This window comes from Strix uralensis, chromosome 1, assembly GCF_047716275.1.
Source record: "Strix uralensis isolate ZFMK-TIS-50842 chromosome 1, bStrUra1, whole genome shotgun sequence".
Lineage (NCBI taxonomy): Eukaryota > Metazoa > Chordata > Aves > Strigiformes > Strigidae > Strix > Strix uralensis.
Window position 1 is genome coordinate 18695126 of NC_133972.1, and position 23945 is coordinate 18719070.

The following is a 23945-nucleotide window of genomic DNA, read 5'->3' on the forward strand; positions in this document are numbered from 1 at the left end:
TGACTAATCTTTGCATCAAATTCAGTAATAAAAGTACAGAGAGCAAAGATTGGCCCTAAGACCAGGTCAGTGTTATTCTTTGAAGAACTCCATCAACGACCTTCCTTCAACCTAGTACTTCTCCTTTCAACAGCAACAATCTCCCATTGAGCTTTCCTTAAAATTTCTTCACTACTTCCCTTCTTTCCAGTCTTGGCTAATAAATTCCCTTTTGGTGGCATACACAATTTTAATGAAATCCAAATAGATAGAATCTACCTTTGACCTAAACTATTTTCTTTGTCTAGAAAATTGTTCATCTTATCCAAGACAACTGGTCTAGGAGGATCTACTTTTTTTCATTTTTGTCAGGCACTATTGAGGTCAAATCTACAGATCTGTATTTGCTGGGGCCACTTTTCATGCTTCTTGAAACAGACTTCTATTTTCCTTTGTATCATTTCTGGCTTGATAAATCTTGTTAAGAAAATTTGTTCCTAGACTTCTGAAGTAAAATTTTGTAATGGTGATTAACTAGTTTCTTTTCACCCTTTCACCTCAGCAGACACATTGAACTGCTTTTTTAATGTCTTACCATCCATTTCTGCAATCTCTTTCCTATTATTCCTATTATTTTGCCCCAGGACCATTGTTCTGGGAAGAAAGTAAGATGAAGTGTTTGCTGAAGTTCTGAGCCAGCCTTTTATCCCATCCTTACTATACCACAGCCTGTTTCTTCTTTTTCTTTTCCTAGCCTGAATCTATCCATTGACATTTCCTTAAATGCAAGGACTCACTCAGATTTTCTTGACAATTAACATGCCTAGACCTAAGGAAGTCTGTTTGAAAGATCCACTTTTATTTGCACACCAGGGGTTTTTTTTGTTTTCTTTCTCCCCCCCCCCACCCCCCACCCCCCTTCTTTGTGCACTCTCTGCTTCTTCCAGATTTCCATTTCCTTTTTGGGGTAACTATTTTCATGCAGTTTGCCAGGAGACACATTCACAGAATCTTTTTTTTTCATCTTCCAAGTAGTATTAACAGATTTGCTTTGAAGAAATTCTATGCCTTTTACACATCCAATCACGTCCAGTATCTGACCATTTCTGATCAGTTAAGTTTCTCAATGAAGCATGCCTCTAACCTGATACCTCAAGGCTGGCAAAGACCAAGGCTGTTCCACATGCCGTGGTCATCTGGGGTCATCAGCACTCAGTCCCTGCTGAGATCCAGCACATATTACCAGAGGCAGTGACCTGCTTACACAACTGTGCTGCTTTCCAGACCGCTGCTACGACCTTCATACCTTCAGACAGAGACTAGCCTGGGTCCTTCTGTGTCGCACTCCAAAGTGTGATGTGATCTAAAATATATCCCTAGGGAGCTGAGAGCACTGAAGGCTTGGAATTTCTTCAAGGGAATGTAGCACATCATTGAAATCCAAAACACGGCTTAGCGGTTCATTTTTCCCTTACACTTTATTTAATTTAAATAGAAGTAAATCGTAACCACCTGATAGAAAACTCCAATTTCTTGTATGACGAGTATTTCTCCTATTGCCTACCTAAGCCATTGCTGTATACTCTTGATAGGTAGAAGATTGCGTATTTGAGAAATTTTTGCTTATGTTTGTCAGCCAGAGGACTAATCTTTCAGATGTGAGCATATGAGTTGAACATTCTTAACACAATATTCAGTTTTGCACAGCTTCCAGTTGCATAAGCAAATGGTCATTCAGTGTTAAATGAGCACTGCCTTTTCCAGGCAAGTGAATGTCTGTATTCTAGCTGAAGCATAAGCAAACTTTGCATGTTCATTAGCAAAGAGGACCAGCTGTGAAAATGAGAAATCTATCTCTGAATGACTGAAAAAACTTGACCTTGTTTTCCTTTGACATATGTTTCTGCTCGAGGAGACTCCCTTGATTCTGTAGACCAACTGATATGATGTATGCTCCATGTCAGGGAATTCAACTCAGGAGCCCTGCAAGACATATTTACAATGGATGTCTGAAAAGCAGACTTCTTGTGTCCTTGACATCAGGAGTTAAATATGACAAATGGCTTACATATCTTATTATTTATTTTAAAAAATTAGTCTCATGTCTATAGTCTTGCATAAATGTGCTAGACACTCATAGAAGTTTTCCCATTGACAGGTCAACATTTCTTATTTCTTATGTTTTTGAACTGGTTTTAACTGATGAAAGTAGTTTGCTAAGCACGATCACAGGGAAGTGTTACAGTTTAGGGGCTGCAGTGGTGAAACTTAAAAATACCATAGCATGAATAACTGTGAGAGAGAGGTGTTTCCCAGACGCAGGAAGCTGCAAGTTCGATACGGAATTGCAGACAGAGTCCTTTAGGCGAGTAACAGTGACAACTTGAATGTTTTTCTTTTCTGTAGACATAATATGCTCCATTTCTGAGTGCCATTTAAAAGCTTTAGTAAAATGCCACACATGCACTGCTTTATTAATAAAGATCATTTTAGCACTCTAGTGTTCTGAATAGAAAAGTAAAATGCAGCTGACCTATAGTAACTGATGATTAATTCAGAAAGGAGCAAAATACTAGTAACTAGTATTCACAAAGCTATTAAAAACAGCATTTAGAATATTTTTTTTTCTTAGTTTATTCATCAGAGTAAGACAAAGAAAGATATGCCATGGAGGCATAGCTCAGGTGAGAGAGCAAAGTCAACCTGACAAGTTGTTACAGCAAATACTGTTGAATATGGTCTTAGAGACAGACTTGCATCTCTGTTATCCTGGTACTTCATTTGTTTTTTACAAAATTGCTCATGCATAGTGAAGGAAGGGATCAGCTTTTGTTGGCCAAGACTCTGATTTCTGGCATGATGCATACAAGTCACCTCCTCAAACATCACATATAAAGGTGTAGAAATCATTATTGATTTGCCAGCATTTTCCCTGCCAGTTTAAATGCTGTGGTAGCAATTCGCAAAACCAAAATGTCTTGGGATTGAACTGAGAGGCTGAAAACCTTGACCCACCATCATTTGCCTTTGTGCATACACATGGTACGAAATGGCCTTGGACTGGGTATCTCTGTCCTCACAAGTAAACAGAATATACTAAGCAAAATGCAACATGGTAAACTTGGCAGAGTGCCACTGACTTCTGTGCAGTTAAATTGAGGATGCAGTTGTTAGGATGTTCAGGTCCATATGTGTTTTTAAAATGCACCTACTGTTATCAACCAGTATCAATGAACTCGAGGATCTAGCATATACAATTTTTGTTGTACCTCTTGGTGTACTTATTTATATTATTTTTAAGTGTGCATAGCTCATTTCTCACTTATGTTCACACATCCTCTTTTAATTCAAATTATCTAAGGAATTATTTACAAATAAACATAAGGTGACTTGTAATGATTTGCCAGACATTTCTGGTAATGAGCATTCCAGTGAAATGTGTGCTTGTCAAGTGCTTTTTTCTTTCCTTTTTTTTTATAGTGAAACTTCTGTTTTTGAGGAAATGTTCGGTTTTATTGGTTGTGTAAACTTTTGTCAGGAAGCTTTCCCTGGTTGCAGATGAAATTTCCAGTCAAAAGAGGAGAAAAATGCATCTTAGGTTAAATCATATAGCCTCACCTGCAATTAGAGACCAACTTTAGGCAGTTAAGTTAGTAATTCAGTCTACCTATGTAATAAATGGAACACAGGCTGAAATTGTTTTATCAAAGGTGATTTAGAGGAAAAACCTGTCTTATGTGCTCTAAATTAGCCTCTCTGAGGGGAAATCTTTTTCCATTGACCATAGTAGGCAGCTACAGCTGAGTTAAAAGCTTGAATTTAAGTAGGGTGAACACCACTGTGAAGCTGTCAGAGTGAGGTCTTGAATCTTGCCAACAAAAACTGGTCAGTCATCTGTTCCCCTGGCAGGTTAGTCTGTCTGACTTTCCCCTCTTCTGCCCACAGCTCTCTCAAAGACATTTTGAAAGGCTGCAGTTGTTTTTTATGTCAACATGGAACAAAATCATTCAAACTTTGAAAATTTTTGCTAAGTGGAACTGCTGTTTTCCAGCCAGCCCTATAACAGAAAGTTATGCACCTATGACAAAAATGTGAGCCTATCCAGACTTCAAAATGTGAAGTGCTGCTATTAAACTGTAGCCACAAGATGAATCATGTACCAGTTTCATGAAGTATGGGCACACAGGAGTTTGGCAGATTCACACCAGTTAGATCTATCTCCTGTAGTTAGCTGTAATGACAAATGGTCTTCATCCTCCTGGCCATTAAAGATCCCCGCAAACAGGTAACTTTTCTGCTAGCTCACCCACACACTCTCTGCCTTTCAAAGTTTATTTCTTGCCTCTCTGTTCCTATTCTCACCCCATTGCTTTATTCCAGGACTAGGCTCTCTGATACAATGAGCCCATGCAAGGTCTGTCTTTACAGGAAAAACTTCCAGGTTTTCAAGCTTAGCCAAGTTTAAAGATTCCTGTTAAGAAAATGAATGGTGGTTATTCTGTTAGGGGGAGGGACCTTCTATAAACACTGTGTGGATGCTGGCACTCATGCCATAATTCCACTTGGAAAAAAGCAAACCCTACAGTGTGCACTTTCCCTTTCACCTATACCCAAGCTGTACTTACTTTATTCACAAATGCCTTAAGTTGCATTTTAGTTTCCTTATGTTGTCTGGTATTATGTGGTCTGTTCCTTGTGTGTGGATGCTTATTTATCTTGATATAGCCTCACGTTTTCTTTATATATATATATATATATGCAGTAAACTATACATAAATTTAAAACCTAGGCAATGAGGTAATAGAAAACACTCCTTACGCAGAAGAAATGAAGCCCTCTTCTTAGTTTCCCCTGTCTTTTTAGTCTCCTCTCTGAGTGGGTAGTTGAAACTCAGAAGATCCCTTTTCAACTGCACTGCCAGTGGAGGGCTTTTGAGCTCCTGCCTCCCCAGCAGCTTAGGCTCCCACAGACTTCCCTGGGCTGCAACTCTGAGTTTCGGCAGCACTGGCCTTTTTAGCGGTTCCTGCCTGGTATCCAAGAAAAATGCTCTGGACAAATGATTCCTTAGAGATTATCAAAGTTAAAATGAATGCCAACAGCTGTAGTAGACCTACTTGAATCTTGCTCGAATGTGGGTAAATAAAAGCAATTCACAAAGGTTCAAAAAATGACAGCCAAACCTTAAAACAAAAATCTTAACACCGTGATTTGCCTCTGAGGAGAACTCAGCTATGACTAGATGCTGCCCGTAAGAAGTGACCACTCAGTCTGGTCAAAAAAAGTCAGAACTTTTTTAAACAAGATGAGAAAGCTAACCTGTTTTTTCTGGCACTATAGGGAACACACTGCAATAAATAAAATATTCGTGATGTAGCAATAGAGGTATCATCATTTTGTCCTTACTACCAGCTGCTGAGTTCCAGAAAAAAAAAATCTCATTTCCATGAGTTATCATCCCTCCAGTAGTCATACTTGTAGCCACTACTGCATAGAAAAAAAAACCCCAACCAACAAACAACAGAACACAACAAACTGGACAGGATAAAATAGATATAAATCTCAGAAGTTAGCACTGTGCTTGCTCTTCGGTTTGGCAGTGGTCAGTAGCTCTGATTTCTGCTGTAATATGTCACACTCCTTATAAGTCAGTAGTACTTTGCCAATACCAAAAATTGTTCCTGCTCTGACAGTAGAATAGATTAGACAAAGTGTGGCACTTGATGGAAATTCCCCCTCTTATACAAGATTCATATTCTTTAAAACTCTCTGTCCTAACTTGACTTTTCTTTCCTCTTCCTTTTTCTATTCCCCTGCTCTCCTGCCTGCCTGAATCCGTCAGGGAGCCCCATGCAATTTGCTGTTCCTGTTGAAGTCACTAATATTATTTTTGTCAGACAAGTCTTCACAGTTTTACTGGTTCAAGATCCCTCACTTTCCTATCAAATGAGTAACTTCTTTTAAATCTTCTGTTGGGGTCTATGTCAATACCAACAGCTCTTTCCTCTCTCAACACCAAAAATATGAAGTTTAGATATGCTTCATTTATTAGGTGAGCACAACTACATGACAGTGTTAAAAGCTTTTTTCTTCTCTTTTTTTTTTTTTTTTTTTTTTTTTTTTTATTAGCTGTTTATGTGCAGGCTTTCATTAGCAACAGTTTAACTCTAGAGGATTCTGAGGGATTTAAAACCATTTAGCATTTAGAAAAAAAATGTAGTTCTTCAGGAAGAGTTACAGTCTTAAATTCTCTACCTTTCTGTTTGTGGTATTCTGTATGTAACTATCTTTTTATGTGAAGCTAGCTATCTCAGCATAAAAACACATTTTGCAGTTCAGACAGTCATTTTAATCTTGAAACTTTGATAGAGGTAATTTGAGGAGGAAAGTTGTGCAGCTGGTAGGGATAAAAATAAAATGTTTTTGTTTTGCAGGGTTGATCTTGAAACAATAGCTGGCTAAAGATGTTCAGCAGCTTGGAGGTTTAGGAAAAAATATAAAAGAAATGGATTAGACTGAGGCAAAAGGAGTCAAAGATGTGTGATAAATCTCATACATAACAACTCTTGCCAATTAACTCTCCAAATATTTGTATTTACATTGTCAACTTCTTGAAGCACTGTTTAGGCCTTCAAACATCTCTATAAAGTGCCAAATAACTGTATGTCATATATATGACAATATCATCATCAAGCTACACAGATTCTTCATGTGGAGAGTTGGCCTATTCTTTATGTAGGACACTGCATGCAGTTTTTGCTGCGCATGACTAACATGTAATAATAAGAAGACAAAAGACAGACTGAGATGGAAACTTTCTGTATTAGTGACAGGTTCCTTGGAAACTGGCACTACAGGCATAATTTTCCCAAAAATTATTTGGAAGTACTTTTTGAAAATTAGAAAATGACTAGAGTAGATGTGTTGAAAGGGATAAATGCATGCCATAAATTGTACTCTGAGAAGAGCTTTAACAAAAAATGTGCCAGATCTGGACTGGATCTGGAAATAAACAGGTCTCTGCCATGGTGGACAGTAAGATAACTGGATGTAGAACGAATAATAAGGAAGATGTTACTGGGGTAGGAAAAAATTTTAATTGACGTGGTATTTGTTATGTATCTAGTAGCTGCTGTAGGACTTTAGAACTGGAAATATGCGATGAAGGAAACTCAGTGGGTACCCAAGTGAAGCATGGAGAAGTCCAGAGGAATTAAGTAGCTTTGCTCGACCTGTGCTGTCAGCTCTTCCCCCTGAACCAGGGCTTCAGGACAGAGTGATAGGTACCAGGGCAGCGACATGGCTCCACACCAGGACCATATGGGTTCTGTTGGACTTGTGGTGTCAGAACGGGCAGTGTCAGGGTGGCCGCATGCCCTGGCCCCAGAGGGGCTGGCAAGAAGCAACATTTGCAGGATGGAACAGTGTCAGTCTTCAGGAGGGATACAAAGACGATGCAGCAAATTTGCTACCAGATTGAAAAAATATGTACAAGAAGGGGAAGGGAACTGTGAAGAAGAAAAAATTGGAAGTGAACCAACGAACACTGCTAATATTCTGTAAGGCACAAGTTCCTACCCCATCTCCCACTGAGAAGAGTTTGCAATGGAAAGATGGAAACAAGTTGTAAAATTTCAATCTGAATCTCTGTGAATGGGCAGCAAAGAAGGGAGTACAGAAACCTGTGGGATCAAATAAGCTAAAATATCTATGTTTGGGTGCTTTTTTTAAGCCAATAGGCCACATAGCACCCAAATTGTGGCACTGTGTTTCTGGTTCTTTCGTGGATTGGAAAATGAGGTAACATCATCTCAGAGTTAAAGCACAGTAGCTAAGCAAGAAGTTTGAGCAGAATTAATTCATACAAAATATGATTTTGAAACAAGTGTCTAGGAAAGACAGAAGTGGCAAAAAGCATGTGTCCCCTTGAATCGATCTATATTTGGTTGTGGAGGAGCAGAGATTGACAGAGATGTCTTAAAAAAAAGGAGGGAATTGAGAAGGGTTGAATAAAGTCATCCAGATAACAGGATTCCAGATGTGGCCAGGTGTTTTTTCATACTGCATGCGGAAAGCCTTTGTTTTTAATGCACAGGGTAAAACAGTAAAAAAAAGTTTCATTTCAAAACAAAAGAAAAAAAACCCAACAACACAGCCAAACCCCAAGTCTTTACTCAGGAAACATGCTCACCAAAGTCAGCGGGAGTTAGCAGTAAGCTAAAACCTTCAGATTTGGCCCAGTGACAATAACTTTGTTGTAGAGCTGAGCACTTACATGTTTTCACTGCGAAGCAATTTTAACAGTGTAAGTTTGGAACCCCAGAAGTAGGAGTGGAAACACTGACAGAATATTAACTATAACAACTCCCAGTAGATCTCAGTCTTTTTGTTTTAAGATGGTACAAATGTGATTATATGGGATCTGGTGCTGATGTTAATTTGCCCTTGGTTAGTATCAGCCTCCCTGCCAGATGTATTTCCATATTTGCTTCAAGAAACACACTACCATTTAAAGTATTATAAAGCAGATCTGTCAAAAAAAAAAAAAAAAAAAAAAAAAAGAGGAAAAGCAAATGGCTAAAATAAATCAGTAGAAACTATTTCTATAGGTAGACCGGCACTTTTTAGCAGAACATTGTTATATTTTTTAAAAAGTCCAAGGGGGTCATATTGAGCTTTAATTTCTCATAAGATCAATAGTGGAAAATAGTGATGCACACTTCATAAATGGACAGACACAAGATACAATCAAAGATGATTAATCTTACATTCATAATCACGTTCAACTGCACATTATTCATGAGAAAGAAAAGGAGCAATACTCAGGCCCTATTATTATTATTCTTGAAGACTGTCAGCAGGTAGGTACCAGTGTAGCTTCCTTCACCTCAGCAGGGCTGCCTGGATTTACATTACTTTGAAATCCAGCCTTTTAATCTCCAAATTCCCTTGTGCCATTTCCACCGCAGCAAAGATTAGTAAATGACTAAATTCGGAGTTACCAAAGGGAAATCACTGTTACATTTAGAAGCTGAAATGGAAAAGACATATCCAAACAGGGCAGTAAAATGCAGAATTTCCAAAAGGGACCTCAGAGATAACAGTCCAAATTCCTTCTATGTCAAGAAGCGAGAGATAACCACACATATGCCTTATCCTAATGGGCATAAAGTATGGAGATGACCGGCTGCTTAGCAACCAGATGCCTGAGGTGAAACCCAAAGTACAAAACAAGATGTTGTAGTACCCATCTTTGAAAGTACGGGGGGATTTTAGAAAAATGGAAAGACTATTCCTAACCATCTCTTGCTTTCTTCGTTAGCTTTCCTGTTGGTTTCAGGAGGAAAGACCAGAGACAATTCAATTGCCAGACCATGACAGAGAGACAGAAGCCACACAGAGGTTTGCAGCTGGTTATTCCACCAGCCACCTTTCATAACCTGAATTATAAAAGATCTCCCACAGTTGGTGCCACCTATGTTGGAACAGCTGTTTAGCAGCAGGGAGAATATAATCCTGAATATAAATATGGGATTTGTAGTCTTTCTCTCTGCTCCTGAGAGAAGCAGGTCTTCTTTTGCTAGGAGAGGCAGGAGAGGAGATCTAAGGACAAAACATTTTCTAATCCTGATATAAAACAAACAGGCTTTAGTCACGGCTGAAGTATTGCTTAGTTTGATTTATAATGTGTTTTGATTTACGCACATGTTCACAAAAGAGGAGGAACTGACAATCATTGAGCTCAACACAATGAACCCAGCAGATCTTACTTTGGGACTGTTAATCTGATTTTCATAAATCAGATGATAAACTTCAGAAAGCTATGGTAAGATCTGAAAGATCTTGTGAGTTGTTAGCCTGAAATGCTGCAAATTTGAGAAAGATTCACAGTTCTTCCTCTTTGCTAGAAGCAGGCTGAACACAAACCATAGTTAAGTGATATAGTAATAATTTTCCCCAAACTAAACTTGAACCAAACCTCTTAGGAAGCTTGAAGAAATATTAATAGACACTAGATCTCTCAGGAAGAGAAATGTAATACGCACTCTTTTCTTTCTAGATTACTCTTTCTGATATAGCTTGATTAAAATAAAACCAAGGAATACTCCAAAATAGGGCTGTTCAAAACCACAACAGCAAAAATGCTGTTAGATATAAAATTGAGAGTTTTGGCTAAATTAATAAATTTATTAAACATGTCAGGGGGGCTTTTACTTAGTTTTTGATAAAAAAGCCTTAAAATTTTCTGGATTTGACATGCATACAAGTATGATATTTATTTTGCATATGTTTCCTCCTTTTTACAAGCTGTTTTAAACTCTTAAATAACTGTGAGTCTTTTGAAGTTAATATGAAAATATATTTGGCAGGAAAGGTAATATGAGCTCAGGGTAGGTCACAATTGCAGAATATCTAACACAGAATTTACTTTTTTTATTCCTTAAGACTAAGTAGACAGTTCTAAACATAATGGAGACAAAAAGGATTTCCCTGAGGTTTGATGGCAATTGTTATAGTTAATAAACTGTTTGTGAGTCTTCAAATCTATCACTCTCTGGACAGCATTACTTTGTCCTGTCACATCTTATGCTGAATTGTGAAGATATATTAAGGAATTTGGAGCACAGGGGAGACTTTTTCATATTTTAAGGCCTTAAAACTTTCAGCGCTTTATTTCATGTTTGTCTCATGTATTTGCTAAACGTGGTTCTTTGCAATATTAGAAGAGCCACACAAAACTGTAGGATAATTTCCAACCAACTGCAGGAGCAGTTGTTGAGAACTAGATGAATTTTTCAGCTTGGTATAAACCAAACCAGAGTCTCGTACACAATGAACAGGTCTGCTAAGCAAACACACTGTTTGGTTACACGTGCAGACTATACCTCTTGATAATTTAGAGGTCTGCCAATTAGAGATGCAAGCGCACAGCTGTCAAGGATGTAGTACACCAGGAGAGGGCTGAGAACGTGTGATTCACAGTGACATTTGTGGGAGCAGTAACAACTGAGCATTCCTTCAGATTTCATGCTTTCAAACCCTGAGGCTCTTTCAGGGATTTTTGCTGTTATGCTCTGGCATGCCAATGAGAGCATTTCATTGTAGTTAGGACTCTACATGTGAAACAGAACCACAGAAAGAGCCCTGCCTGAAAAGGTTTATATCCTAAATATATTTGAGGATAGTGAGTGAGTTTCAAAACCAGTATAGGGCAGGGAGGAGAATCTGAGGATGACAATCAGAGCAGCAAGAGCCAACCAGAGTAGTTGGAAGTACCCTGTAAGTCACTAACAACGTTGGTGTATTTTTTTGCAATGTAGGTATTGTGGAAAATGTCTCCCCTTTGACTAGTCCAATACAGTATTCAAGCAGACGGTTTTATTTATTTATTTTTTACAACAATAACAAACATATTTGTTCTAATGCCAGCTATGCAATCTGTTTGCAAAAATACACAAATATAATAGGTAGCAGATTCTGCAATAACGAACACTCCCTCTTTGTCTGTAGTGGATTAAAAAGATACAGCTTCCAAGAAAGCTGGTTAGGGCAGACACAGATATATGATGGGGCCAGATTCTCAGACTGTATAAATCAGCTACAATTGAAGCCAGTTTAGTTAATTCAGTTTGTACTAGTAGTGTATTTATACTATTTATTATTCACAAAGAAGAAGGTAGAAATGGAATCAGCTTTGCTCATGAATTTTATCATGGATGTTTTGCCAATAACTACCAAACCCTTAAGTGTTTGAAATATCCTTTTATCTTGTTAATGTGGGCAAACACACATATTATTTATGAAATTGCATACTGGCTCTGGGCATGTCATAATCTTATTTTTACTCATTAACATGCTAAGGCAGTGTATTTTCAAATCAAATCCAAAAAAACCCCCACCCTTGTCTTTGCTCAAAAATCACTTAGTTTTGTATCCCTCAATTTTAAGAAGAAAAACATTAGCCTTCATGCTCACAAAAAGTAAGCATTTCTGTTTGAGCTATTTTGTTGTTTGCTCTTAATCAGCATAGCTAGCTGAAGCCCAGCAATGGCGCCAGGCTAGCTTACACCCTGGTAACATTCAGTCCTTCAGCAAATCTAGTTAACATCTGAAGTATGTTCTGAGGGTTGCAAATACAAATTGAATGCTCCTTGACCCAGAAAATGGTCTGTACTGAGTAGAATAGATGCCATTCATCACGATTTTTGTTCTTTCCCTTATTTGAAAGGCTTTTGGTTTGAGTCCCTTTTGGTAATATCCCATGTACCTGACATGCTCTCTAGTGAATCTACACAACATCATCTGGGCCCTATGCATTTAAATCCTTCTTTTATAACAATGTGGGAGTCAAATAATTTGGAAACTTGCTATAAGAAGCTGAAAGGAAGAATAAATTGTTCGTTACAGAAGGTGGATGTTTATCGCACAGCAGAGTGAAATCTGCTGACAGAGCATTTTTAGACTGCATAGCCAAACAAAATAGTTATATTGTATAAGAATTGCAGGAATCAAACTGGCTTGATGTCTCACTCCAACTCTGTTAATACCCTGTATTACTTGTAATCCATCTAATGATATTGTTAACACTAGTGTAAAGAAAGGGATAGAGAAGAGCAAGCAATATTTTTTTTTTTTTTATTGCTAGCACAGTAGCAATAGAGCTTACAGCTGATGTCTGAAATGAGGGCTTGGTTTGTCAGTACAGTTGATAAGCCTGGTTCATTTGTTCATTTCTCATGGAAGATAGTTAAGAGTGGAAATGTATAAAAATAATCTCCCTGTTGGCCCCATGCTGCGCAGGGAGCTCTGCTGCTGGCAAGGATGGTTATCAGTGGCTGAGAAGGGAACAAGACCAAGCATCTTGGGAAATAAACTGATGTGGGCAGGCTGCATGAGGGTTGCTCTGAATGCCAAAGCTGATGGCCATAACATAACATAACATAACATAACATAACATAACATAACATAACATAACATAACATAACATAACAGTTTGTCCTCCTAGTAACCACCATTCACTCTGAGATCACTAAGGAGGGAGCTTCAGGAAGGGGAATGAAGAATTTGTGTGTAGGATGTGGAGGAAGTGAGGCTTTCCCTGAGCTTTCAGTGGTGAGAAGGTGTGATGAAGAAGTGCTAGAGAGATGGTGACAGCATAGGGGACACCTATCTTAACACTGTAGTTTGATTTAGGAGTGTGGTTTCAAAGCAAATCTCCCAGTTCTTGCTGCTTACCCCACTTTGGTCCTTGTTGTGGTGCATAGAGCACTGACTGCATCACTTGGGGGTTTGCTTGTGCTCCAGGTGTGCATGTGATGCACGCTTGGACTAATGGACTGGTCTGCTCAGAGTACTCTGTGTCCTGAAATGCATACAGTGTGTATGCTGGGTCCTCAACAGCCCCCGTTTCATTCTCCAGATCCACTTCTACTGAGCCACACTGACTGCTAATGTAGACAAGCTGGAGAGGCAAGGGAAAAAAGAGTTTCTAGATATCAGGGAGCAGTTAGGAGCCTGAATAAATTACACTTTGCAGTCTGTATTATTATCCTTTGTAATTGCAAAGCTAGGGATTATAAAACAGCTCAAATCACTGATATCTTCCCAACTTCCATGGGAAGTTCTTGAACTAAAATTGTAGGAAAGAGTTGTGTGCTTTCAATGCTTAAGTCAAATAAAGTCTTAGTGAGGGCAGGTGCAATTCCCATTCACATCAAAGGCAGTGTTACCTAGTTAACACTAGGAATGAATTTCAATAGCTGTCTTTGCTGTCTCCTGTTTTCTGGTTATAGCAGCTAAAGAGTTGTAGTATAGGGGAACTAGGAACAGAGGAGGTGCTGATAAACTGTGGTCCATCAGAGCTTCCTGATCCCTTGAAGCCTGAACATAAAGTAATTTTGAGGAAGATGGAGATTGTGCTGGAAGATACTGGAAAAAAAAACCGTTAATCAAGCTCTGAGGTTGAGCTATTGCACTTATCTCTACCTTGCCTGTGGGGTTAGTATGTGCAGTTGCTGAGAGTTTGTGTGACTGATAAAATGCCTTTAACTAGAGACAAACTTTTTTCCCCAACTGTAATTTCAAACCACAGGAACATCCTGGATTTGATATCAAGGGTTCATGTTTCTGAAGCGTCAATGTTGTGAAGTCCTGTGATGCTACCACGAGTCTAGAAAAACTCTTGTGCTTGTAGGAATTTTATTTTTCTTTTATTTAAATGAAAGCTAATTTGTAGCCTTCCTTGCAGAGGAGAAAATGTGAAAGGCTTAGGAGATTTATCTCTAATATGTTTCTTAAAACCTTTTTGTGCTTGGTTTGTGGGTTTTTTTCAGTCCCAATACATCATTTTTCACTGAAGTGTTGAAGTAAGTATTGAGTAGAGAACAAGGCTTTTCCAAAGTTTGGTAGTGTTTCTTCCTAAGATTTAACTTCAGACTCATTCACTCTGCAGAAAGAGGTTATAAATAGTAAAGTTTTCATATTTTCCTCTCTAGTGAAAGAGCTGATTCCTGCCTCAGGTGAATGCTATTGTAGCTCTATTAGGAGCCAGTGGCATCAGAAGTGCATTAAATCAGTTTAAGGCAGATCAAAATCAGTCATATATTACATGCCTGTATTTAAATGCATTTGAAATCTTCCAATAAAAGAACAGGGTTAGGCCATAGCAAACTTCAAAATGAGGAGATGGTGATATTTTAGTAAGGGAAATGATGCTCACTTGACTGCAGCATAATAAGCACTTAAGCTTTTATGGTTTTATAGTTTATACTATCTGTACAACAACCTGCCCTTGTCCTTGCTTGGGCCAACTTTTCCTAAGTAAACAATCACATACTAGTACCCTATTTCAAATTCTCTCATGGTCCTAGTATGAGAAAGTTGGATCAAATTTTAAAACTTGATGTCAATCTGCTATTGCCCTGTATACTCGCACGCAAGATGGGTGTAAAACACTGATCTCAGAGGTACTTTTTAATAGTACTGAGCAAAGTCTATAATTAGCTGCGCAAAATGCTAAACATTGCCTGTGTTCTGCATTTTTGCATAGTCATTTCTGTATACATATATAACTTACTTGGGATATAATAGCTGCAAACTTTCACTGGTGCTTTAGCTATGCAATGCAAGCCAAACATGTAGATGTTTTCCAGCCTGAATGCAAATAAGTATGAAATCTGCATTTGGGTAACAACAAGGATGCCCACCTTGTCTGGAAATCATTTAACCACATTAACACAGGACAGTGCTCAGGGGATCTCAGAGAGGGCTATTAGCTTGTGCAGAGATGCCTGCCAAATCTGTGAATGCAACTCGGTCAACTCATTCTTGAATATGTGTCCTGCTCTGAACATTGTGGTTGGAGAAGCATGGAGTATGCACAGTTGTGTGCTCACCTTAGTGTGTATGCATATGTCTGGATATGCATAGCCTAAATACTGGACTACCCTTTGGAAAACTGCTGGTACATCCCTTGACTGGCAAATGACTGTACAGGAGAACAGGATATGGATAGTAAATGCAGAGCTTCTTAAAATATACTGCAGACATTGTCCAAACTAGCAGGAAAGTTCTCCTGTGATAAAACAAATACTGTATTGCACAGCTTATCCTTCTTTCTGTGGCAGAAACAGCATTTTGAAATTTAATTAACTTCATGTGGCACTGTAGAAATGGATGGCAAATCAATAATGAATGCCATTTCAGTCACCTTGTGGTGTTGTAATTCTCTGTGTTTTGCTACACTAATTAGGTCTGACTTCAGTGAGAAGCATTTCAGGAGCAAGGGGGTGAATTATTGCTGAGTTCCTGGCTGTCACAAGGGAGATGAAGTAATCTCAGTACTGAGTAACCTCAGTGATTTCAGGAGACGGTGACTTAACATCCAAGCAGAAGAGGGAAGATCTCACATTTTGTTGGTGCAGTTGTACAGTGAGTTTTGGGCTCAGCTAGACTTAGGCTTCCGCTGAAAGAGCTTAAGAAACCAGAAACATACCTTGTAGTTGCTATTTAATGACTTAATTGCTGTTATTTACACATTCCCCTAGAGACTGAGAGTTTCTTGCAAACAGGTGAGTATTTCCTTCATTTGGATCTAGGGCTCCTCCTATGAACCCAGAGAGAGTCGTGGGTGAGAATGGTGTATGTGGGATGGTCCCCTGCTTCTGATCCCTCCCTGCTCCCAAAGTCACTGTGAAGAAACAGCTTAGGGAGCAGAATGCAGTTTGCTTCCACGTAGCAAACCTGGAGGTAATGGCAGCTTTTTGCCTGTTTGTTGGACTGGACGAGTTTATTGTGAAATATGGAGAAGAGAGCTGGAGGGTCTCACTTCTCCAAGAACAAACTGCTCATGTGAAGGTGGAAGAGACGCTTTGCCCCAGACTTGCCTCTCTGACACCATGCTTTTGGCTGCATCATAAAAAAATGGATGGATCAGGAGTAGAATCTAGGGAGAACAAGTGCTCTGAGGCCACTAAGTCACTGTGACAGACCAATGTCATGTTTTTTTGGGAAAGTATGTGAAGTCCTTCCCTTTATATTAGTTTGAATTATTATTCCAAATCATCATTGCTTCTAATATAAACAGTTTCTAATATAAACCATTCCTGCTGGTTACCACAGACAGCCCAAGCGGCATGGAAAATTTCAGTTGTTACATCACATTCGCCCAGAGAATTGCAGCAGTGACTGAAATGATTTTGCAGTGGTTGGAATAATGCTGAGTGAAAGGTGATACAGAGGTATTACACTTCAGAGATAGCAAACATGAAGTGGATGCAGAGCTGCCTTTCCTTTTACCTGGCTTCTACTTGTGAGCTGTTGGAGTTAACAAGCCTGCAAATTTGTGTAGCTGATATCCTGATAGTTTCTGTGCCTCACCTAGCGCCCTTCTCAGCCTTATATAAAATTGGGGGGGAAGGATGAGAGGAGCTCTGATAAGGTACAAGACAGTTTACAGGTAAAGAGTTTGAGTTAACAAGTTTAAGTTAATAATGCCTTTTTGTGGTGTTTAATAGTCTTTGTGGTTCTTAATAGTCTGACAATCAATACACAATACAATATACAGGAATATATGTGAATGTATGTTAACTAGTATTAATCAATGTATTAACTATCAATTGGCTAGTTAATTGTGCTGTTACTGTTCCTTAGCCTTCTTTCCCTTAAAAAAATAAAAGAAAACAAGAATTTCTATGTCAAGACTGCATATAATTTCTGTTTCTGCCAAACTCAAGAAATTTAAATATATTTACTGAATTCATTCCTCTTGTACTCGTATTTAACAGCTGTTCCTGAAATGACTTTACAGGCTGCCTAAGGACCACGCGAGGATGAATAATACTCTAAGTTCTCTCATGCTTGAATACAAAGGATATATTCTCCAATGTGTACAACTCTCTGTAGTACCTCTTTGCTGTTATACCTGAAAGAAACGACCAATAGAAGCTTTCATTAGGGCTATCAAGTTTATAGTCTTATCATTAAGCATATGTAGAGCAGTTTATTTTCTGATTGGGATCTGTTTTCTTTGCTCTGAAATTGCTGGTTAAATTCTGAAAGTCAATTTTATTGTTCAGGTTGTTCAAGGTCTCCCAGGTTCATTTATCAACAGCACATCCCAAAATCAGGAGCCTTGCCTTGCTGTTGAAGAGGAAAAGACAGTAATTTTAACTGGTTTATTTGTTGCAGCTGCAGAAACTGAAACGATCGCTCTCCTTCAAGACCAAAAGCTTGCGGAGTAAAAGTGCAGACAATTTCTTCCAGAGGACTAATAGCGATGTGAAACTGCAAGTAGACTTGATGCCTGAGGTGAGCACAAGCACTGGACAGCTTCCTAACTCAGAGAGCCAGGCGTCCTCTCCCACCAGAGCCCAGCAGCTGACAGAAAACAACAAGGCTCACATCTTCCAGGAGCACATCTTCAAAAAACCCACCTTCTGCGATGTCTGCAACCACATGATTGTTGGTAAGAAAAGATTTTTTAAATCTGTGTGAGTGTCCATGCTAGAACTTGCAGGATGACCTTTCCATAACTTATGTGAGCCCAGATTTCTACTTGAGAAGATTCATAGAAAAAGGATCTGGACTTACATCACATTCGCCACAGGCTAATACAAGTACTATATTTGTTGACAGATCTCTTTCCTTGCAGACATGTACTGTTAGTGAGGGTTTCAGCTAGAGTCAGATTCATCTCTCATTCAGGTTATACTGAGTACGAAGCACAAACTTGGTTGTATGTTACACTAGAACCAGCAGAAATCCATCTTGCACATTTGTCTGCTATCCTTACTCTTTGTCACAGCAGTAATTCTGTCTTGCTCCTTGTGTCTGCCCCCACACCCTGCAGTGCCCTCAGTTCCCATTCACTGTGGCGATCATGCCTACCTCCTCCAGCTGCCTCGCATCTCTCCTAAGTGACAGTTGTCAAGAAATAGCATCTGCTGGGTGGTAGACTCCGAGCTGCTTGTGTGTGTGTTGGCTGTCTAGGACACACGTTTTGGGAGACAAGGTCAACAGAACAAATAACAGCTGAATTCACACTGCAGACTTTCTTAGGATTCTTCTACCTGATCCCTGCTACTCACAAAACCTCACACAAACTTTACACCTTTGAAAGATTGCCCTGTCTTCTCTCTGAAACTGTCCACAGGTATGTAAGTTACTGCCAGGGACTGACTGACAGACAGACGTAGAGGACAGAGTTAATAATTTATTATTCTCTTCACTGTACAGAGAACAATTCCATACTGAGCCCTAAAAAGCCAGCCTTCATGCTGAAGATTATCTATGGGGCTGTGCAAGAGAGGTCAGAAAAGAAGTGGTAGTGGGTGGCTGGAGATGTAGAACATGCATGGTCACCACTGTGGGAAGCTGCAGGAGTTGCTATTCAGAAGTCTAGTCCTAGAAAATCACATCATTACGGCTACGTTATTATGTACATAATTTAGTCGTCTTGCTACTCATCATCTAGTTGTCCCAGCACGGTAGAGCAGGAATAAATTCAGTGGCAGTGTAGCAATGTGAAAGTGAGTGACACAATTTCCAGGTTTGTAGGCAGGACAAGGAGTAAAACACTGGTTTAGCTTCATGCAGAAGCAGTGCAGGTCTTTGACTACAAGCTATTGGCTGTAATTTGTCTAGCTTACTGTAAGAAACCCATGTCCCTTGGCATGGAAGTCACTGCCTTTCAGATAACAGTATGGTAAGTTCTTGAAAGATGCTGATAGGATTGCTCAAACTTTTTCAGAGAATGATACCTCCTTTTCCATATGAGGGTGCTCAGTGTCCCCCACTTGTGTAGGGAACTCATGTTTTTTGAAAAAGGCAGCTGTCTGCAGAACATTAAATCTGATGTGAGACAATTCTGCTTCCATAAATTAAGTTAAACACATGAGGCCTGATTTCATTCTCCCTGTGCCACAGCCCTACTGAATCCAGGGAAACAGAGGAGTTTTGATCCCAGATTTTTGGTGTTATTTTGCAGTCTTTTAAGTTTTTTTCTACTTTAAGTGGTAGAACAAGTTGAAGGGAGAAGGACTAAGCATCAGTATCAGTGAAGTTCATAGTCCAGAGATTGAAAGGTAGTCTGGAAGATAGGCAGCTGAAATATCTTCATGTATGGAAGCAGGCCCAGAACTTGTCTCCTTCTGTAATGTGGATGGACGTTCTATCAAAGCTTAGTTTCACAAGTATATACTGCAAATATAAGTCCTTCGCACTTCTGGCAGCTTCTCATGAGGTTGTATGGAGATTAGTATTATCAAAAATCTGCACAACTCAGCAATACTGTTTCAAAACACTGTTGCTCAAGATGGATTATTACTGGCAGCAAACTTTGCAGGGAGTGACTCCAGTTCATAAACACCCATGCCCTTCTCCTTTGCTGGGCAATCTCTGTCCCGCCTGGGATGGGAAAGTCCTGAAGCATAGCCATAAGCTTCAAAACACCAGCTTTAACCCCACCTGCCTTCTGAACTTTTGTTGTTCTTTCCTATCCTCTGAAGGCTCCCTTTTTCTGTTTTGTATCTTAGCCACCTCGTTAGAGAAAGAAGCCTTTCATAATTGCTGAAGAAGCTAATGCGACCTATTTTGTCTGGTGGCAGGCTGAGTCAGGTGAATTGCTCTGACCTCCTCCAGCTCATCTTTGCTTGGAGGTATGACAGAAAAGATGTTAAGAGTTTTACCTTATAATGCCTTGGAGTCTAGATGCCCTGATTCTCATAGGCAGACATCTACTCTATTCCTGTAATCCTCTCTCTTTGATCCTTATTGCAGTCATGCCTGGTTTTGCTGTATTGTATTTCAAGCAGCATGGGAGATCTGGATGTTACTGTTTGCAGCTCAATTAATCCATATAAGTTGTGCAACTGTTGGTTGTGGAGATGGTGAAGCAAAGCAGGCAGCTTTTCAGGAAACCGTGTCAAGCCTACTCCCAAAGGCAGACTGAAAAAACCTCACTTCTGTGCAGGGACTCTGAATTTACACTTGCAAAATGGAGCCTATTTGTTCTCTCTATTTGCATTTTTCATGGGCAGTGACATTTGAGAGTAATGAGTCTATGGCTTTAAATTCCTTATTGATGAGAATAAAGGCAAAGACAGATACATGTTTTGAAGACTGGGGGAAAGAGTCCAGGAAAATCCCGGCTTGACTTTAGATGGTTTCAGTTTTGCCACCAAGAATGATTCCAGGTTCACCTTAAATGGCTCTCTGATCTATGAACTAAGCTGCTCTGTTTGGTACAAGGCAGCGCGATGAACTGTGCATAGCATGAACGTGCAGTACACATTTCAGTCTTCACTAGCGTGGCAGAATCTGAGCCAGCAATATGCCCTCACAGCCCAGAAAGCCAGCTGTATCCTGGGATGCATCAAGAGAACTCTGGCTATCAGGTCGAGGGAGGTGATTCTTCCCCTCTACTCTGCTCTCGTGAGACCCCACCTGCAGTGCAGTGTCCAGCTCTGGGGCCCCCAACATAAGAAGGACATAGACCTGCTCAAGTGGGTCCAGAGGAGAGTCACAAAGGTGATCAAGGAGCTGGAGCACCTCCCTTACGAGGACAGGCTGAGAGTTGGGGGTGTTCAGCCTGGAGAAGAGAAGGTTCTGGGGAGACCTTATAGAGCCTTCCAGTACTTAAAGGGGGCTACAGGAAAGGTGGGGAGGGACTCTTGATCAGGGAGCACAGTGGTAGGATGAGGGGTAATGGTTTTAAACTGAGAAAGGGTAGATTTAGATTAGATATAAGGAAGAAATTCTTTCCTGTGAAGGTGGTGAGGCACTGGCACAGGTTGCCCAGAGCAGCTGTGGCTGCCCCCTCCCTGGCAGTGTTCAAGGCCAGGTTGGACCGGGCTTTGAGCAACCTGGTCTAGTGGAAGGAGTCCCTGCCCATGGCAGGGGGGTTGGAACTAGATGATCTTTAAGGTCCCTTCCAACCCAAACCATTCTATGGTTCTATGATTAATCTGTCTGTAGCTTCAGAGTGAAGAGAACACTCGGAGCAGAGGCAGCAGGCCCCCCGTGATGCTCCTTTCACAGCAAAATTAAGCAAAGGAATGTGAAACATTATCTTCCTACAAAAAATATGTGCATCATCTCTTCTTGATTGTTAGGCACTATGAGCCAAATGTTGCCTTTGGGATGCAGCACATGTGCCTGTTTGTTCATTTGACAGAAGTACAGTCATAACATAAAGGCCAAATAGTATGTAATTGGTTTCAGCATTCAGAGGAAGATGTTTACTAGGATCATTGTAATGCAAACCTACTCATTCAAATGCTTTTCATGCATCTCAGAGTGCAATGCAACCTATTCAAAAGAAACTCCTTATTGGTTCAATTTCAAAAAAGAAAAAACAGTAGTAGTAGTGTGTTTCATATCTCACATTAAAGACAGGAGTTAAAGTGTTCCTACCACCTCTACTAGACTGGGCCTAAAGTCCCACCTCAGTAAACAGAAGAAAATTTGATATAGAAACAGTAGTTTTCTGGCAAATGAAATAAGGGAGAAAATTTTAGATTCAAGGGAGCTCTGAGGAGTGCATGGAGGATCCATTTTACACTAATGGGGTTTTCTTGCCACGTCAAACACTCCAATACAATCATTGGTTCTAATGCTGAAGTCAACAGTAGTAATTCACATAATTTCAGAGGAAATAAACAGTATGTTGGAGCAGACTCTGTACTCTTTTCTGCCGCTCACTGTTCTGTCACTGTGAGCTCCAAGCGCTGGTTAGTTTAGGACTGAGGTTTCAGTTGCATGGTGGGTTACATATTTTCCTAAATATATACACTTATGAACATCCTCTCACGGTATGACTCTTAGAAACTTGTTCATCTGCTGTTCTTACAAGTAGTATCTATTACTATTTTAATATCTAACCTCAGCAAGGGAAAATTTTGCAAATGAAAACATCTTGTGGAATGTATCACCAGATCATTATTTAGAAGATACTGGTTTGTTTATTTTACATCACTGTGAAAAGCAAATCAAATCGGAACACCTCTGAGTTTGCTCCATGTTATCTACCATTTTCCATGTTTAGCAAGAACGTGATAAGCTTTGGCAGTGTCCAATAAGGGGAGGCAAAACTGCCTGGCAAAGATAGAAACTATCAAATTAATGTTGCATCAGATTAGAGTCTTAAGCTATGCTGATCAGAAGCAAGTTCTTGCTCTTCTTCAGTCTCTGGTGTGTCATCAGTCATCTCTGTGATACTTTATTCTTGAAGAAAATATGATGTCAGTACTCTACTCCTGAAAAACATTGTGTATTTTAAAAAAAACTCCATCTGTAGACTTCTCAACATTTCACTCATTTGCAGTTCATTTCCTGTGCTGACTCACATGGAAAAAATGTTATTTTCCACACATTCCAAGCATATTACATGCAATTAATGTATTCCCATCTAAGTCAAATATAAGTAGTGTAGCAAAAATGTAAGCCACTTTGCTTTTAAAAATAGCTGACTTTGAAGTCAGTCCTTTAAAGCTGTGTTTTAAAGAAATAACTGTTCATTTATAACAACATCATTGTATGTTTCTTTGTGTTTCAAAAGTGTACTTAGCAGTTTAATTCCATGCTTAACCTTAACTCTGACACAGAATTTTGACCAAACCCCTGTTTTATTGACATACCTGTGGGTGTATCTTTTCCTGGAAAACATGCTAGAGGGCCACAAACTTTCAGAAAGACCAGACAAAATTGTGGTCTGCAATGTTCAATAATAGTCAAAACCAGGTCCTTCTGGATCATGCCATTGCTGGCTTAAGTACCTGAGGTATATGCATTTATGGTTGGTCTCAGGACAATCGAATTTCTGGTTTGGATGCAGATTCTCCAGACCTTCGCAGTTCTGGAGGTAAATAACTCAGTACCTGCCTTCTCAGGGGAATAACTAGGTTCCAGTCCAAGAAACCTGTAGAAAACAACCAAACAAAAAGTCAAAACCAATAATAAACCCCAAGCACAGTTTACTTCCAGTCTACTAATCAACAGTGCTTAAGCAGTGAAATTGTGCTATCCCTTCAGTATTGATTCACTCCTACCACCGTCTGTTCTGGTTTAGCCAGTCATTCTGGAGTTTCAAACAACAAACAAAGTGCCATGAATAATTCTTTCTAGCCACATCTTTTAAAAGCAGCCTGTGTTTCTTTGTTTCACTGTGCTGCTGTGACTGCTAGAACTTTCAGCTCCTTTATCCCTAAAGCTGTAATGCAACATCCTCCATAAAGCTAGGCTCAAAGTTAATAAATTGGTCCAGCTTTTCAGATGCAGGACTGAAGGAAAGAAAGAGATCTGGATTGGAGCTATGGTCCCCCATTTTTCTTAGTTGCTACATCCAAACCTCTTCTCTTAGACGATCTGTAACTGTGACTAATAAGTAATGGAAAGACTCCATAGTTTGAGGAAGTGTTTATATAACTGTAATTTATGTGGATGTTTATTAAATATAGCAAAATTTCACAGGA

The 23945-nt window shown here is 39.5% G+C and overlaps 1 protein-coding gene across 1 annotated transcript in view; it reads left to right on the plus strand.

Moving 5' to 3' along the window:
- Nucleotides 1-23945, plus strand: part of STAC (SH3 and cysteine rich domain) — a 76868-nt gene that overhangs the window by 6585 nt on the left and 46338 nt on the right. The window contains exon 2 of the mRNA XM_074891331.1: nucleotides 17665-17941. Within this exon, the coding sequence (XP_074747432.1) occupies nucleotides 17665-17941 (277 nt within the window). The remainder of the gene's footprint in view (nucleotides 1-17664; nucleotides 17942-23945) is intronic.